This window comes from Neoarius graeffei, chromosome 7 (genome assembly GCF_027579695.1).
Source record: "Neoarius graeffei isolate fNeoGra1 chromosome 7, fNeoGra1.pri, whole genome shotgun sequence".
Taxonomy (NCBI): Eukaryota; Metazoa; Chordata; class Actinopteri; order Siluriformes; family Ariidae; genus Neoarius; species Neoarius graeffei.
In genome coordinates this window covers 25,268,877-25,287,881 of record NC_083575.1, presented here as the reverse complement: position 1 = coordinate 25,287,881, position 19,005 = coordinate 25,268,877, and the positions used below count along the sequence as shown (strand labels likewise).

At 40.1% G+C, this 19,005-nt stretch overlaps 2 protein-coding genes across 3 annotated transcripts in view; one reads left to right on the top strand and one right to left on the bottom strand.

The window, feature by feature from the left end:
- tmem14a (transmembrane protein 14A) overlaps window positions 1-11,728 on the top strand; it is a 19,565-nt gene extending 7,837 nt beyond the window's left edge. For both annotated transcript variants that reach the window (XM_060925447.1, XM_060925448.1), the window contains 3 exons: window positions 9,469-9,570; window positions 9,675-9,762; window positions 11,512-11,728. In XM_060925447.1, coding sequence (XP_060781430.1) covers window positions 9,469-9,570; window positions 9,675-9,762; window positions 11,512-11,545 — 224 coding nt within the window. In that variant the 3' untranslated portion in view covers window positions 11,546-11,728. The remainder of the gene's footprint in view (window positions 1-9,468; window positions 9,571-9,674; window positions 9,763-11,511) is intronic.
- A 1,952-nt stretch (window positions 11,729-13,680) lies between these two features.
- LOC132889190 (glutathione S-transferase 3-like) lies at window positions 13,681-19,005 on the bottom strand. Its single transcript, XM_060925446.1, has 6 exons — window positions 18,846-19,005; window positions 18,709-18,760; window positions 15,162-15,294; window positions 14,901-15,042; window positions 14,646-14,771; window positions 13,681-14,224 (listed from the first exon to the last, which is right to left on the bottom strand). Exons 1-6 carry the CDS (start codon window positions 18,930-18,932, stop codon window positions 14,093-14,095), a joined length of 672 nt encoding a protein of 223 aa, XP_060781429.1. The 5' UTR covers window positions 18,933-19,005; the 3' UTR covers window positions 13,681-14,092.

Genomic DNA, 19,005 nt, shown 5'->3' with positions numbered 1-19,005 from the left:
AATCTCTCCTGCACATAATGGATATCTGTTGTGTTGCGTTAAAGTTTGAGAGCTGTTTTAGGTAGAAATTTTAACATAATTAATGCTTTTCTGTCAAGTCTTGAGTTTTTTTTTTTTCTACCCCCATTCATTCAGCGTAGCTAGCCAGCTGGCAAGTAGCTTTTAAACAGAAAAGTGGTAAATCTATGATCCTGATTGATTGGTTAATCCTGTTTCTCACCTTACCATAAAGGGTAATACCGTGGAAAATAAGGTAATAATGTAAGGTAATCCCATGTAAGGCAGCTCATAAAACGTGATTAAAACGAACCAGTCAAGGCATCCGTAACGATGACTTGATTAACCTTTTATGAGCATCATTACAGTGCAATTTCTGTGCAACACACATACTTCAACGCTTGTCTAATCAATTGCGCTTATGTGTACATTCATAAACTTTTGGAACGATCATATAGGTCGATTTCTACTAGAACTTTTCCACTCGGAAACTTTGACTTTTATATTTTTATAGTGTATATACAGTACTGTGCAAAAGTCTTAGGCACGCTGTTTATTTTTAGTACAACTGTATTTTTATTTTATGACTTTACATTATCAAGTCAATACAAAACCATTTTAGATTTCCAAACATTAGGTTCATCTCATCTCATCTCATTATCTCTAGCCGCTTTATCCTTCTACAGGGTCGCAGGCAAGCTGGATCCTATCCCAGCTGACTACGGGCGAAAGGCGGGGTACACCCTGGACAAGTCGCCAGGTCATCACAGGGCTGACACATAGACACAGACAACCATTCACACTCACATTCTCACCTACGCTCAATTTAGAGTCACCAGTTAACCTAACCTGCATGTCTTTGGACTGGGGGGGAAACCGGAGCACCCGGAGGAAACCCACACGGACACGGGGAGAACATGCAAACTCCACACAGAAAGGCCCTCACCGGCCCCGGGGCTCGAACCCGGACCTTCTTGCTGTGAGGCGACAGCGCTAACCACTACACCACCATGCCACGAAACATTAGGTTTCCAGCACAAAATTAGCTGTTACAGAAAAATGTTTGTATGTCAGTTAAAAAAAAAAAGCAGCATATTATTTGTCAGAAACCACTTTTCAGTCAGAAAAGATAACGAAGGCTGCTTTTTTCTGCAAAAATAATAAGCAAGTGTGACAATTTTCTTATAAAACTGCACAAATTGGCCCGGAGACTTTTCAGGTTGTCACACCACATACTGATTGTTTCATTTGTTACTGTGTACTACTCTTTATAGTATTTTAATTTCATTAAAAACGTAATAGTCTCAGATACAATTTTGTGTTGTAAGGAAATTATCTGGAAAGTTTTCCTGAGCATCTTGTAGAACCAGACAGTTCTTCTGGAGATTTTGGTTGTCAAACTTGCTTCGTAAAGGAGAACTGAAGTCATTTTAAAACTTGATTTATTTCTTAATTAACGCGTTATTCAGTTACGTTTTCTGTTTTAGTAACCTTATATCGTGACTCGTATTGGCAACTAATTGCAATTAAATATTATACTTATCAGCCTATTTGGTTTTTAGCCGTGTTGAATTTAGTTCGTTTGGTCCACGGCGGGCGTCGCTTATCCACACGATCTTCACCAGACTTGTGCGAGACTTCGAAACGTGAAGTGTCAGCGAAGTGTCCGTGCCACCATTTTGAAAACTGTTTTCCAAATGAAACCTTGCACAAAAACGAGTTTAAATGACAATTACTGCCTATTTTTTTCAAACTTTCCTGATTGCTATCAAAACAAACAAAACTTCCGGCTTGATTACATCAGCATTCGAAAGCGGGCGCGTGCATCTTTTGACGATGTTGGCAGATGTCGGTCACTTTGATTTCCGCTGTACGTTTTACTTCCGTCCTACGATGTCTCGCACAGGTCTCAACGAATCTCGTTTACGGCCATTGCTTTGACATATGGACTGATATATTACAGAGCGTATTTCAAACACTCATGACTTGCTATAGCAGCGACAAAATAGCGATCAAAAATGCATTCCTATATTTAATAAAATGAGAAATAGAATTTTGATAATAAAAAATTTGCCTTCAGTTCTCCTTTAATTTTGCAGCGAAACCCCGTAGCCTTCATTATGTTTTTGTCTGAAAAGTGTCTGTTGTGTAACATGCTGCTTTCTTTACTGACATTAAACCTTTTTCCTCCCCATAACATTTAAATTTTTTTTTTACTGGAAAACTAATGTTTGGAAATCTAAAAATTTATGTTGTAATGTAGAAGTCTCATCTCATTATCTCTAGCCGCTTTATCCTTCTACAGGGTCGCAGGCAAGCTGGAGCCTATCCCAGCTGACTACGGGTGAAAGGCGGGGTACACCCTGGACAAGTCGCCAGGTCATCACAGGGCTGACACATAGACACAGACAACCATTCACACCTACGGTCAATTTAGAGTCACCAGTTAACCTAACCTGCATGTCTTTGGACTGTGGGGGAAACCGGAGCACCCGGAGGAAACCCACGCGGACACGGGGAGAACATGCAAACTCCACACAGAAAGGCCCTCGCCGGCCCCGGGGCTCGAACCCGGACCTTCTTGCTGTGAGGCGACAGCGCTAACCACTACACCATCGTGCCGCCCAATGTAGAAGTCATAAAATTAAAAATATAAAAGTTTGTACTGAAAAAATATAGGTTGCCTAACACTTTTGCACAGTCTTCTTTGGTGGTCCATCGGTTCCAATGATAACTTCTGTGTTCTCATGGGGGCTGGGAGCGCCTGTGGCGCCGTAGTCCAAGACTGGATGCACACAGGTGCCCACATGTACTGCACCAATGATCTGTTGTCTGAACCGTGGCAGATGCTGTCCCGTGACGTCTTATTGCTTTTGAGATTAGCCCCTTCCAAGCTGTCCTGTCTGTAGCATATACCTCTAGTTGGGATGGCTGGATGCTGCACCACTTGAGAGTGTTTCTCAGAGTGTCCTTATATCTCAGTTTAGGCCTTCCCCTTCTCCATGAGCCCAGCTTCAGCTCTCCACACATTAGCTGTCTGGGAATACGATTAGCATCCATCCTAACTACATGCCCAGTCCAGCAAAGTTGGGCTTTCAACAGCATCGACTCAACACTTGCTGAGTAGGCCCTGTCCAGTACTTCCTGGTTGGTGATTTTGTCTTGCCAGTGGACGTTCATGCTCATGCGCAGCGACCTCATGTGGAATTGTTCTAGCTCTTTTATGTGTCGGTGATGCAAGGTCCATGTTTCACATCCATAGAGAAGTGAAGAGATAATTACAGCTTTGTAGAGCTTGAGTTTTGTGGGCAGTCTTTTTGCTGAAGGACTTTTACTCTTAGTTGGCCAAGAGCCTGGCTGGCTTTTTGGATCCTGCTTGTGATCTCTTTGTCCAGTGATCCATCTGCGGAGATTGTGCTACCACGGTACACTACCGTTCAAAAGTTTGGGGTCACCCAGACAATTTTGTGTTTTCCATGAAATTTCACACTTTTATTCACCACCATAAGTTGTAAAATGAATAGAAAATATAGTCAAGACATTTTTCTGGCCATTTTGAGCATTTAATCGACCCCACAAACGTGATGCTCCAGAAACTCAATCTGCTCAAAGGAAGGTCAGTTTTATAGCTTCTCTAAAGAGCTCAACTGTTTTCAGCTGTGCTAACATGATTGTACAAGGGTTTTCTAATCATCCATTAGCCTTCTGAGGCAATGAGCAAACACATTGTACCATTAGAACACTGGAGTGAGAGTTGCTGGAAATGGGCCTCTATACACCTATGGAGATCTCATCTCATTATCTCTAGCTGCTTTATCCTTCTACAGGGTCGCAGGCAAGCTGGAGCCTATCCCAGCTGACTATGGGCGAAAGGCGGGGTACACCCTGGACAAGTTGCCAGGTCATCACAGGGCTGACACATAGACACAGACAACCATTCACACTCACATTCACACCTACGGTCAATTTAGAGTCACCAGTTAACCTAACCTGCATGTCTTTGGACTGTGGGGGAAACCGGAGCACCCGGAGGAAACCCACGCGGACACGGGGGGGAACATGCAAACTCCACACAGAAAGGCCCTCGCCGGCCCCGGGGCTCGAACCCAGGACCTTCTTGCTGTGAGGCGACAGCGCTAACCACTACACCACCGTGCCGCCGACCTATGGAGATATTGCACCAAAAACCAGACATTTGCAGCTAGAATAGTCATTTACCACGTTAGCAATGTATAGAGTGGATTTCTGATTAGTTTAAAGTGATCTTCATTGAAAAGAACAGTGGTTTTCTTTCAAAAATAAGGACATTTCAAAGTGACCCCAAACTTTTGAACGGTAGTGTATGTGAAATGCTCCACGCTTTTTAGTTGGACTGTGTCGATGGTGATGTTTGGCAGGGGCTGAGTTGTGTTCAGGGCTGCTTGGACCAGAACCACTGTTTTCCCTAGGCTGATTGTCAGGCCGAAGAGCCTTGAGGCTTCTACAAAGCGGTCGACAATCACCTGCAAGTGGTTTTCCTTGTGTGCCATGAGGGCACAGTCATCTGCAAATAAGGCTTCCAGGATGAGTTTCTCTACAGTTTTGGTTTGAGCAGAGAGACGATGGAGGTCAAAGACTGATCCATCTGACCAATATTTGATGTACACACCCAGGTCAAAGTTTTTCACTGTGTGGAGCAGGACCTGTGTTCATGTGAATAGGTTGAACAGCACAGGGGCAAGTACACAGCCTTGCTGTACACCAGTGGACGCACAGGGGCAAGTACACAGCCTTGCTGTACACCAGTGGAAATGTTGAACAAGTCTGTGTAGTCAGCATTAGAAAGAACTTGTCCAGTCATGTTGTCCTGGAACAGACTTTTCAGTGTAGTGAACTTGCATGGGCAGCCCAGTTTGGTGAGGATTGTCAACAATGCCTCTCTGTTAACAGTATCAAATGCCTTTGTCAAGTCTATGAACAGTGCGTATAGGTCCGTATGTTGCTCGATGCACTTCTCTTGTACCTGTCGCACAGCAAACACCATGTCTGTGGTGCTGCGACCTGGGTGAAATCCACATTGGGCTTCAGGCAGGTTGCTTTCAGAGGTGTTGGTGATGAGCCTGTTGAGGAGGATGCAGGCTAGGATTTTTCCAGCACTGGACAGTAAAGAGATACCTCTGTAGTTTCCACAGTCTGATTTTGCTCCTTTGTTCTTGTACAGTGCGACTATGATTGCATCTCGAAGATCTATTGGCATATGTTCTTCACCCCAGATGGTCAGGAGAACATCGTGGAATGTTTTAAATGCTGCAGTCCCGAGTGCCTTGTGCAGTCCTGCAGGGATTCTGTCCTTCCCTGGAGCTTTACCACAGTTCATCTGCTTCATGGCTGTCTTCACATCTTCCTCACTGGGTGGAAGGTCAGGGTCCTCCTGAATTGTCCCCTGGGAGATCTGCTGTAGGGCTGACTGATCAACTGTAGATGGCCGGTTAAGGAGTTGGCTGAAGTGCTCTTTCCACCTTGCCCTGATTCCCTCCTTGTCCTTGATTATGGTTGTGCCATCAGCTGACGTCAGGGGGGCTGTTCTACTTCTAGAGGGGCCGTAGATGGCCTTGATGGCACTAAATAGCATTTTGGAGTTGTTGGTGTCTGCATAGTGCTGCACTTCCTCAGCTTTCTACTCCCACCATTTGTCTTGCATGTTATGGAGCTCTCTTTGGGCCCTGGCCTGGTAAGCTTTGTATTGGGTCACGTCATGAGGTGCAGTTTAGGTGGATCAATGTCGGCTGTCTCTTTTCAACCAGGAGGGCTTGTACAGCTTCATTGTTTTCATCAAACCAGTCTTGGTGGGATTTAGTCTTTTGACCAATTACTGCCTTGGCTGTCTCTGTGACAGCTTCTTTGAACTGGTTCCACTTTTCTTCTGGTCCACCAGTTAAAGGTCCCAATGTCTCTATCTTAACATCAAGCCTAGTTTGGAATTCCTGCTGGAATTTGGCTGAGAGGAGTCTAACTGTGTTGAAAGTCGGTCTCGTGAGCTTTGGGTGCTTGTGGTGTTGGGGAACTATGTGGCTGTTGCACTTTGCTCTAATTTGTACTGAAAAAATATAGGTTGCCTAACATGTTTGCACAGTACTGTATATAATAAAGAGGTTATGGAGATTATGTTCAGTTCATTTTAGCCAGAAGGTAAATTAGAAGTGAAAATGAACAGTAAATAAAGAAAAAAGTTGTGAGCTGTTTCCATCAACTGTATTTCTGTTGAATGGCTATAATGCTGGTGAGATAAAAATGGGTATCTTTAAATTAATTAAGTATTTGGATTTGTTGTCAAATTGGAGTCGATTAAATGGGACAAGCTTTGAAAATATGTACATTTAAAAAAAAAAAAATAAACGTCTACAGTTGTCTCTTGGTTTTATCATGAAGGATTTCAAACTAGAAACTTTTTCATAAAGCGAAGAACCTTTAAATACAGAACCAGTCAAAAGTTTGTACACCCCTACTCATTCATAGGTTTGACTATTTTCTACATTGTAGAACAGTATTGAAGACATCAAAACTATGAAATAATATGTGGAATTATGTGGCAAAGAAGTTTTATATAGAGAGCAGCGGCTACAGTTATTGACAGTCCATAATTATCGACACCTTTTCAGATTTACCAATAAAAACAATTTTACAAAGGTGCGTTTCAGTTACAACAATTATTATGGGTTAATTAATCAACCGGAAGACCCCCCCCTCGCCCTTTGATCTTGTTGTCTGATGGCACAGCTCGTTACCTGAGATGGAATTATTTTTATCACAATCAGCAATTTGAGGAAAACCCGGACATTATCATCGCAGGTAAGCATTGTGGAAAGATCATGGACATGTTTTTACTGATCAAATTGATCGATATTTCATGATCTTTTTGTCGAAACCTACTTTGTTTCTTACTCTTTCATTTGACAGTCGCCATTTTGTATCTAAACGCGCGTTTAAGAAGTTACATGAGGTGTCGATAATAGTGATCACTTTCACCGGTGTCCACCATTATTGACACGCTGTGGAATTAAGGGACATTTACAACTGTTATGGATCGATCTTTGTGTAACATTGTTGAAGTGCTGTGATTTATAATAATTTTTTTTCTGATTCATAACAGAGTGGAATGTTTATAGAGTATTTGGAATCAAATTGCAATAAATAGAATTAGACCAGAATTAAATTCCTAGCATATGAAAAATTACATGCTTGAAATATTCAGATTTTTCTGTTCCATTCAGAAAATTTTTTTTGCAGTTTGTTGTAAATATCTACCACATATTACAATATCAGGAGACATTTTATATTTTTAGATGTAAATTTCAAATCTGAATTTAAAAAAAAAAAAATCAACCTTTGACCTGGATGTTCATGTGGTTACAGTGTCAATTGCCTGTTGACATTTATTGATAAACTACAAAACTAGAAATTAATACAGACAACAACGCATGATTAACAAAATGTGATCTAGTTAAATAATTAGAAAGTGGAACAAAAAGATTGACAGGTTAAACATTATCAGTTCATTTGTTTACAAACATTAGAATTGCTTCCTTATTTACATAAGCGTCTACATCCATATATTTATATAAAATATATTTGTTATTAAATATAAGTCTGTGTAAAACAAATTTTAAATAAAAACTGTTTTGTTAAATTAATACCACATACCGATTTGTATATATAAATACAATGATGGGGCATGTGATGTAACCTTGTGAATGGCATTTTTGCATGTCATAAAACCTTCTATATTCAACAGCTTGAATAAAATAGTTTTCTTCACAGCACCAACTTCATATTTGTTAGCTATATCAATTAGACCTTGCTCTTTTCACTGATCTAATTTGTTTTCTGGTGGACCTTGTCAGATTTTTGCTATAAGCATTCAAAATACAGACGCGACAAGCTTTTTTCCATATTTAGGGGCCTATATATGAGACAAGTATAAGTTTTGTCACCGATATAACATGTTTTCCTGATAGTACTATAACATGTCTCATATATTAAAAAGAATCAGAAATCTGGTGTCATTAAATCTGGAGATATAGAGAGCCAAAAGTGCTACCATGGACAAATGCGCATTCCAGGTAGCCATATTTGGCACGCCATAAATCTGGAAATATGTCACATACAAAGCTTTCCTTCTGTGTACAGAGCCTTATTGTATCAAAAAATCATGTGTGCAAATTCGAACCATTTAGTCTGAACAGTTCAAAAGTTATTAGCCAGCAAACTATGGATGTTGATTGTAACACTTGTTTTTATGCTAAATATGGGGCCACGCGCCCTTTTTGAAGGCTGGATATCTCCAAAACTAGTGGAGATATTGGCCTAAAATTTTGCACAGCAGTTATTAGTAACAAGGACATTAAAATAAAAAAATATGAACAAAATCTGAGATGGTCAGTCGGGAACTTTCTCTAAAATTTGGTGATTTGGCACGGAATTACTCTTATAGTAAATATCTGTCTACCATCAACTGTTTTTTCAAGTTACAGCCCTCTGAAAATCTGTGACCTTGAGTTTGACCTTTCACGGTCACTCAAGGTCAAAGATCATGGTGCCAAATCTAAGGTCATATGGGACTTCCTATATGTTGATAATGATAAACATCTCTCTAACAGTTTTCGAGTTATAATGAAAAATATGCAAATTTTAGCAATGACCTTGACCCCCAACCGCTAAGAAAACTATGAGAGATACGCCATCATGTAGTATATCTATATCAGTGGAAGCAGAATTGAAAGATGAACATTTTAGAATTGGTTTGAAGTAAATATAATGAATATGAAGGAAGATATCGTGAAAAGAAAAAAAGATTTTGACCTTTTTGATTACCTTGACCAGATGACCCTCAAAATGTTGGAGGTTCTACTTGAGACCAATGCCCATCTATCCTGAAAGTTTCATGAACGTTAGTCCAGCTGTTTTCCTGTAATGTTGCTAACAAAAAAAAAAAACACAAAGAAACAAGCAAACAAAGAAACCCCACCGAAAAAATACAATGGTGGACTCCGTCCCGGGCGAGGAAATAAAGAAAAAAATATTGAATTCGAAGGCGTGTCCAAACTTTTGACTGGTACTAATATAAAAGAACATTTTAGCTAAGACTAAAGACAAGATATAGACATAAAGACATAGACATAAAGAGTAGATAATCAATTAATTGATTATAGTGTGATTCAACTGCACCAATTTTAACATGCTAGAATAAATTATTCAAATATTGTAACAACATTTTAGTCTGTATATCTGATTTTTAAGCTGAAATAAAACTCCTGAATATTTTTTCTGCAAATAATTATTTTTTAAAAATACACTAAACCAAGATCTCTAGAATATACCGAATGTAATATTTTTGTGACATCCGATACTGTTGTGACATCCAATACTGTTGTATCTTATAAAAGCTGCACGTTTTATATTTTTAAATCACCATTATCATCTTCATTGCACCAGGAAGCTTGATCTCTCTAATTGCGGGGTTATTTTTTGGTGGCATATCTGCATATGGGGCCTTTAGGATAACTCTTGACCCACAAGACAAATGGATCTCGCTTGGTGAGTACCCAAATCCTAAGTGATTTAAAATGATATTTCTGTTGAAATATTTTTATTGCAATTACCTTTTCATTCTGGATGTTATCGTTTTTCCATTTCTCTAGCTGCTTCTGGTGCTCTGGCAGTCGTGATGGGAATAAGATTCAAGAAATCTGGAAAATTAATGCCTGCGGGTATTATGTCCGGATTAAGGTGAGGATTAAGGGGTGTACTGAAATATTATCATCACTATTACTTGAATTCTGACTTGCGATTAGAGGAAATTGATATTGGGTGTCCTGTCAGGAATAAATAGAGCTGAGTGTCGAATTAAAAAAAAAAAAGTTTTAATAAGATGTTGGAACGCCACGAGAACAGCTTCAGTACCTTTAGGTATTGATTCTGCACATCTCTGGAACTGTTACTGAGACATGCGCTACGTTCACACTGCAAGGCTTAATGCTCAATTCCGATTTTTTTGTGAAATCCGATTTTTTTGTGAGGTCGTTCACATTAACAAATATATGCGACTTGTATGTGATCCTCAGTATGAACGAAAAGCGACCTAAAAGTGTTCCGCATGCGCATTGCAGGATACGACAACGTCACACGCAGTGAGCATGGCCAGTGTTTACGGAAGTAAAACCGCCCGGTTGCGGTATGACCCATCCAATCTAGCTTGAATAGCTGTATCCCCCCAAATGGAAATCAGCTCCCTAACCTCTGCGTCCTTCCATTGAGAAGATTCAGAACCTTCACAGCCCGAAGCGTCCCTCGCATTGATGTCATGCGCAGGGGCGCAGATACGTTTTTTGAACTGGGGGGGACAAAGCTGCCAGCAAACCAACCCCGATATGCCTGTCAAACTTGTTGTTAGTAACCATAGCAACCAAGCTCGAGCTCGCAACCTGCGCAGCTCAACCAACCGAATATCAGACTTTGTTTTGTGTGAGTTGTTGCAACTATGTATGTACTGCTGTGCACCTCAATAAACCGAATGGTAATTAGTCTTTTGATTTTTCCGTGAGGTTTGCCTTATGCAAAGAAAGACAGCATAGACGTTTTTTCCTCCCTATAAGTGGGGGGGACCGAACGAGGTGAATTTAAATCTGGGTGGGACGAGTCCCCCCCTCTATCTGCGCCCGTGGTCATGCGCCATGTTGTTGTAACTTTTTTTTGACAGACCCGCCGCCTACTTCAGCGCAGAATAGTGACGTTTGTGGCTTGTTGATGACGTGCAAGTCGGATGAATGCGACCTGGCAGTTCAGACTGAAGTCGCATATGAAAAGATCGGATAGGAATCGGAATTAGGACCACATATCCAAACGGCCTGGGTCGGATTTGAAAAAATCGGATCTGTGTCGTTCATATTGTCAATAAAAGATCGGATACAGGTCACATATGGGCGAAAAGATCGGATTTGAGTCACTTCAGCCTGCAGTGTGAACATAGCCATGAACATCATTCTTCAGCAAAAATCTCCCATGGGTCTTTAATTGGGTTAAGCTCTAGCTGAACTGGTAATTCTGATGACCATAGCGTGCGATTTACAGCATTTTCAGTCTCACTGCATCATTCAGTGAATCCTTGTGTCTTGTAGATAGGGGTGGAGTCTGCTTAGAGACCACTCCCATCAGGATAGAAATGTTTCATTAGAGGACAGAGGTCAATCAGATGAACTTTATATTGATTTGCAGTGATCTTCGCTCTAAGAGGACGAAGGACACAATCCATGCACCAAAATGCTACAGCATAAGTCTCACCGTGTTACTGCTTGTCATTCATCTGTAGTTTGTGTAATGCTTTTAAAGCATGGAACAGATACGGCGGTTCCATATCATGATGGTGCATTTGAGAACTAGTTACGTTTATCAGTTTCTTGCCATCTTAACACTTCTGTAAACTCAAACTTGTAAGGTTGCAACAGCAGTTTTATCAAAGTTCATTCTTCCTGATTTCAGCCTCCTGATGATTGTGCAACTGCTGCTTTTCTGAACATGGCCCTGGACTGAAGATGGAGCTTATTCAGCTAAAGTTTTCCTGGCAATATAGTTCTATCCGCATTGCATTGCATCAACCCCTCACTAATTATGCACTGATGATGATTCAATCCCAGTTCATATCCATCATTTTGAACACTCATCTTGTACATTCCAAATAAAGCATTTTTTAATCTTTTTTTATATTTATCAATTTATTCAGTTCACATTGCACTGATGAACAAACAAGATCAACTGTGAGCTACTGCTCACTTGCGTATCCGCCCGCTCTCGCTTAAATCAGAATGCAAGTGATCGAAGGAATAGGACACTTATTATGAATGTTGACTTCAACAAATAATGAACCCTGAAACAAGTAAAGAGCAGTGTTCTCCCCAGGGATTTCAAATAGCATCCTGGTAAACTGTCATTTTGAAATAGCAGCAAAATCCATGCTATATGTTTCGTAAATACATTGTCAGTAAACAGGAAGTCGATGTGCGACAGACCTGAAAACGGTATTTACGGTACGGAACCCCAAGCTGTAGCTCGGTACCAAATATCAAGCAGTTGTGATTTGTAGTTGCTGAGAAAAGTGTTAGGAAAATTTTGTAAATCCACACTGTATGTTTTGTAAATACAGTGGTGCTTGAAAGTTTGTGAGCCCTTTAGAATTTTCTATATTTCTGCATAAATATGGCCTAAAACATCAGATTTTCACACAAGTCCTAAAAGTAGATAAAGAGAACCCAGTTAAACAAACGAGACAAAAATATTAGACTTTGTCATTTATTTATTAAGGAAATTAATCCAATATTACATATCTGTGAGTGGCAAAAGTATGTGAACGTCTAGGATTAGCAGTTAATTTGAAGGTGAAATTAGAGTCAGGTGTTTTCAATCAATGGGATGACAATCAGGTGTGAGTGGGCACCCTGTTTTATTTAAAGAACAGGGATCTATCAAAGTCTGATCTTCACAACACATGTTTGTGGAAGTGCATCATGGCACGAACAAAGGAGATTTCTGAGGACCTCAGAAAAAGCGTTGTTGATGCTCATCAGGCTGGAAAAGGTTACAAAACCATCTCTAAAGAGTTTGGACTCCACCAATCCACAGTCAGACAGATTGTGTACAAATGGAGGAAATTCAAGACCATTGTTACCCTCCCCAGGAGTGGTCAACCAACAAAGATCACTCCAAGAGCAAGGCATGTAATAGTCGGCGAGGTCACAAAGGACCCCAGGGTAACTTTTAAGCAACTGAAGGCCTCTCTCACATTGGCTAATGTTAATGTTCATGAGTCCACCATCAGGAGAACACTGAATAACAATGGTGTGCATGGCAGGGTTGCAAGGAGAAAGCCACTGCTCTCCAAAAAGAACATTGCTGCTTGTCTGCAGTTTGCTAATGATCGTGTGGACAAGCCAGAAGGCTATTGTTTTGTGGGCGGATGAGACCAAAATAGAACTTTTTGGTTTAAATGAGAAGCGTTATGTTTGGAGAAAGGAAAACACCGCATTCCAGCATAAGAACCTTATCAGTTACCGGAAACGTTTAGTTGCAGTTATTGCTGCACAAGGGGGTCACACCAGGTACTGAAAGCAAAGGTTCACATACTTTTGCCACTCACAGATATGTAATATTGGATCATTTTCCTCAAAAAAAAAATGGCCGAGTATAATATTTTTCTCTCATTTGTTTTACTGGGTTCTCTTTAACTACTTTTAGGACTTGTGTGAAAATCTGATGCTAAGAACCACTGTACATTCAGTCAGTAAGCAGGAAGTCGATGTGCGACAGACTTAAAAACGGTATACATGGTATAGAACCCCAAGCTGAAGCTTGGAATCAAATATCAAGCAGTTGTGAGTTGTAGTTGCTGATAAAAGCGTTATGAATGGATTTACAAAATTTTCCTATGTTTTGTAAATACATTCAGTCAGCAAACAGGAAGTTGATGTGCAACAGACCTGAAAACGGTACAGAACCCCAAGCTGAAGTTTGGTACCAAGTGACTATGATTTGTGGTTGCTGAGAAAAAGGGTGTTTCGGACGGACGGACAGACAGAGGTAAGCCAGCATCCCCCCTTGTTCAGAGCGGAGGTATAATAACAAAAGATCACACAATGAATGCATCAATGAAAACTGTTCAATTTCAACTTGAAATGATTTATTCCTTTAAAAGTCTGGATTGTACCTAAAGTTTCACACAAAGTGTAAAAGACCAAAACTATTATCAAACTACGGCATATTTTATGCTGTGTCCAAAATGTCATTCGCTCTTGTATAATTATTGTAATTCGGATTTACATCACAGCCCTCACAAGTATGCATCTGCAAAGTGTAATCCATCAGATATTAATGAGTGATTTCTCAGTGTGGATATGGGGTAGTACATTTCGTAGCGCAAAAACAGCTATTCATTCACTACCTACTTTCATCCAAAGGGCAAAACACAGCGTGAAACAGAATTACTCCATAATGAAGAACCTTGCATAACCCTTCTTGTGTGTAAGGAACAACAAAGCTTAACTGCTTGAATGATCAATCATTCTGTCTTCTACTTGAAAACATGGCTCAATACATTCTTGACAGTTTTTACGTAAACTTCATCAGGTGGAGGCTTCCTCTGACTGCCAGGCTGCAAGAATTTACTGATGGCTGGAATTGCTTTCATCCTCTTTTGGAATTCCTGAAAGAAAATTAATACGTGATGTGATTTGTGCAACCATGATCAAAAAATATATACAGCATACAGAACATTTTCGTCACAGGATGGTTACTCGAGCCATCTGTGCACTTTAACATTATCGATAAGGGTTTTACTTCCATTCAAGTTGAAATTTCTCTCATACTTTGAGAAGCTAATTAACCACAGGCCTATTTGTAACTTTTTAAAAACCATTTTGGTACTAATAATTCTGGAGCTGACCATAAATGTCTTGTAATCCTAAGTAAAGGCAACTGTTCTTTTGTGAAGGGCTTTAGTGGTTATGGTGAGGTTCTAGTGAGACAGTCTGCTGCAAGAGTGAAAACTTTCCCCAGCCACACCAGTGTATACAATTTATAAACCTCTTCAAAAAGACATGATCAGTGTGTTGCATAAAACCGACCTGGATTTTGGGGAAAGTGGAAAGTATTGTCGGGAACAATTCCTCCAGCATGAGAGTGACCTCAAGAAGATGCACATCTGCACAACTCAGCTGGTTTCCCACAAGGTATTGGGAATGAGCAAGAGCCTAAGAGCGATGGTGTGTATATATACACACACACACACACACACACACACACACAGAAAGAAGATACAAATCCTATGAGAAAATGCATACAAGAATGGCTTGATTATACTGTTACTGTAAGCCCCACACCTTTTCATAAGCTGGAAGACCACATTTCACAGCTTTTGTCTGTATTTTATCCAGTTGACCCTGTTTTTGATCATCAGGTAGAAAGGGCAGATAAAGCATCATTTCCATGATGTCCCTAGCACCCTCAGAGTACATATCAATCCTTTAAAAAAAAAAAAAAGAGAGGGAGAGAGAGGGAATGTAGTATGGCTTCAGGTAAACCAGATACATACAAGTGATACAATTCAGTTCAGACATCTATTTAAAAAGACTTGCACTCACATCACACGCTCTTTAATATCCTTCCCATAGAGGTTGTATTTTCCAGCAACGTAGTTCAAGATGGCCTTCGTCTGAACAAGCTTCATTCCGTCCATTTCAACCAGGGGAAGCTGATGAAACAGGAGTGCTCCGTCTAGAGATAAGAGCATGGGTGTTAAAATGACTTCTATCTGCTGACTATTAAAAAAAAAAAAAAAAAAAAAAAAAAAAATTACTGAAGCCGGAGGCTGAGGGTGCGCAGCAGCCAAACGAGCCAGCAACGCCGGCAAGGCGCGAAGCAGCGCCTTGGGCTTATATCCCAAGGTGTGCGGGGAGGGGGTATCCCCCTCCCGCAAGGGGGGTCTGGGGGATCACCCCCAGAAAATTTTTGAAAATACAGTGCTCTGAGGTGCTTTCTGAGCCCATTTTGCAAGGTTATAAATGAAAAATAACAGTGAGTATTCAAGACATAATATGGTCTATATACACAAAATAATTTTAATGGTTGGACCACAATTTTAAATTCAAATACAAGTAAATATCACACTAGATAATAGCTAGCTATTGTACCACACAACAGCCTACATAGTGATGGTAGCAAATCAACTTTCTTCTTTACTATTTGCAGAAGAAATATTTCAAATATTCATAGAACACTATTTTAAGACTGTTCAGCAATGTCTAACGAAATTTCCAGCATTTGATAAACTAGTTAAACATTGCTGAACAGTCTTAAAATAGTGTTCTATGAATATTTGAAATATTTCTTCTGCAAATAGTAAAGAAGAAAGTTGATTTGCTACCATCACTATGTAGGCTGTTGTGTGGTACAATAGCTAGCTATTATCTAGTGTGATATTTACCTGTATTTGAATTTAAAATTGTGGTCCAACCATTAAAATTATTTTGTATATATAGACCATATTATGTCTTGAATACTCACTGTTATTTTTCATTTATAACCTTGCAAAATGGGCTCAGAAAGCACCTCAGAGCACTGTATTTTCAAAAATTTTCTGGGGGTGATCCCCCAGACCCCCCTTGCGGGAGGGGGATACCCCCTCCCGCACCCTGGACTATAAGCCCAAGGCGCTGCTTCGCACCTTGCCGGCGTTGCCGGCTCGTTCGGCTGCTGCGCACCCTCAGCCTCCAGCTTCAGTAAGTTTTTTTCAGTCAAAATGACTTCTGTCTGCTAACACCCATGAGTTTGCGTCAGTGCTTGCTGGCGGACGGCTTTTTGGTGCGTTTTATCTTCATTGGCATATTTAAGCAGCACCTTCTTTCCATTCTGTCCATACCTAATATCTTGCTGACATAATAAGCAAAACGCAACTCCTGGCTTGTCTGTCAACTTTCGACACCATGTGTGGACAGGTTTTCCGAAATTGTCGGTTTCCTTCAACCAATCATCCCGCCAACGATTTTTTATACCCCTGTCTAGTTTCTTAATTTCTGCTTTAGATGCGCCGATTTCCAGAAAATTTGGCATTATAACTGTCAGACTTCAATCGTTGTTTGTTTGCTACAATGTTGATAGTTTGCCAAGAATGGCCTAAGATACAGCTCGGTAATATTCGGATTTCAGCGACAGTGCACAACATGCGAACACACCCGGGATGGAGCTTTACGGCATACTAATCATGAAAAACTACTACGGAAAGCTTATAGTGCCAAACCAAAAAACGTTTATATACTGGTGGGTAATTTGAAAGCTAAAAAAACAAACAAAAAAAAAACAGAATATTGGCATTTTATTTTTGACGGAAATCCGTATTTCTGTCCAGGTACTAACACCCATGGATAAGAGAAGAGTTCATGCAGCTGGTTTCTATCAGAGATGTGTATCTGAGATCAGCTTTTTGTAGCCAGTGACTTCTTCAACTGTGTAATACGTAAAGTCAGCAGGTCCTCTTTTATGAGCTCGCATATTCCAACTATACAAATATTCAGCTCATTATGGAAATGTGTACAATCATAATCGGGCTATTTCCTGAAGCCATACCCCTTTTAATTCCTCAACATTCCACCAATACGACACATTAGATCCAATTTGACATTATTTATAAAAGTTAGTTTGCTTTTGAGTTATTTAGGTTTGAACTAAACCCATTCAATTCATTTGAGCAGTCAAACAGGTTAATAACTGTAGGTCAATAATACAAAAAGTTACTGTGCTTCTTAGACCCCTGAGGGTCCCATACCACACTGAGAACCACTGTATAAGATGACTAGAGGCGTGAAACATAAACACAACCTCCACCAAACTTTTCCATCATTCAGTCTCAGATTTTGCAGATTTGAGAACAAAAACATCCCAATTCATTCCTTATGAAACGGTGGCCATTTAGAAATCTGGCCCAAACATGCTTTCCAACAAGCCGCACCCCTTTTCTTCAATAAGTGCCTAAGTATCCATCATAAACACAGATGATCTGTAGCTGCTTATCCTGTTCTACAGGGTCACGGGCAAGCTAGAGCCTATCTCAGCTGACTATGGGCGAGAAGCAGGGTACACCCTGGAAAAGTCACCAGATTATCACAGGGTTGACACAGAGAGAAACAACCATTCACACTCACAGTCAATTTAGAGCCACCTAAAATCTGCATGTGTTTGGACTGTGGGGGAAACCAGAGCACCCAGAGGAAACCCATGCAGACACGGGGAAAACATGCAAACTCCACACAGAAAGGCCCTCGCCGGCCTCGAACCCAGGACCTTCTTGTTGTGAGGCAACAGTGCTAACCACTACACCACCGTGCCACCGTGACTAAGCAATATATATGTTCTAAAGATAAGCTTACATTATTTTATGCAAACTTGGCCTACATGTCATGGTTTTAATGAAAGATGTCAAAACAAAAACACTTTCTGGGGTTACATTTTCAGTGAGTTGAAAAGGCGTAGACAAGGGGTTACTTTTTACATCAAGTTCATTTTTTTCTCTTATTCATTATTAAAATTAAAACCTAAATGTATTAGTAAGATAGCGTGCATGTTTTAGACCACTGAGCTTGCCGCAAAAGACAAACTCTTGTTCTGTTATCCGTCTCTGATCATCCTGTAACACGCTACAAACCTTATCAGCGCCTTCAATAAGTAACTAAAGGTGTGCTGTTGTGGGCGGGCCGCTGCCGCGACTTTAGCCAATGATTGCGCGTATATTTGCATATACCGCAAAGCTTGCTGGGAGACTTAATTTTCTTTTTATTTTACTGTATTATTATTATTATTATTATTATTAAAACTTAAATGCATTACTAATACAAAGTCTGTGTTTAAGACCACTTTTAGTTCTCATATAAAAAAAAAATATTATTTGGTTACTGCTATTTGATCTCCATGGCAACCTGTAATCAGTGTCATCAATATCTCAAAATCCAGTATAATAACTTAATCTGCGGGAATTTGAGTAATAATTTAAAAAGGTTACGACAAATAACCAAAATATTATGGTATATATGTAAATAAAGAGAGTAATATCAAAATAAGTTGATTATATTCGCAGCTGCAGATAAAGTAGTTGGAACACCTACTACAGAAATGGCAGTATAAATCAGTCATACAGACCATCCCCTAACTTCAGGAACTGCTCCCTGGTGGTCAAATGAACCTCCTCGAACTGTAAATACAAGAATCTCGTTGATGAATAGCACGATTTAACTTGGATTTTATTGAAAACGTGTTTAAAAGTGTGCTGCACAAACCTCAACACCAGCAACAGCTAAAAGCCACCTGATGGACTCCATTTTCCCTCTCCCATCGAAGTAGTACAGTACAACCTTTCCTGACATTTTTGCCTAGGAGAAGCTTTCACCTGACTTGCAGCGTCTGCCTGCAGCTGGAAGCTGTGGGGAAGTCAGGAAG

Coding starts and splice junctions, on each gene's coding strand:
- LOC132889190 (XM_060925446.1), bottom strand. CDS start 18,932: ATGTCAGGAAAGGTTGTACTGTACTACTTCGATGGGAGAGGGAAAATG. Junction 15,043..15,161: donor GATATTAAAGAGCGTGTGAT/GTGAGTGCAAGT, acceptor TTTTTTTTAAAG/GATTGATATGTACTCTGAGG. Junction 14,225..14,645: donor CCACTTTCCCCAAAATCCAG/GTCGGTTTTATG, acceptor ATTTTCTTTCAG/GAATTCCAAAAGAGGATGAA.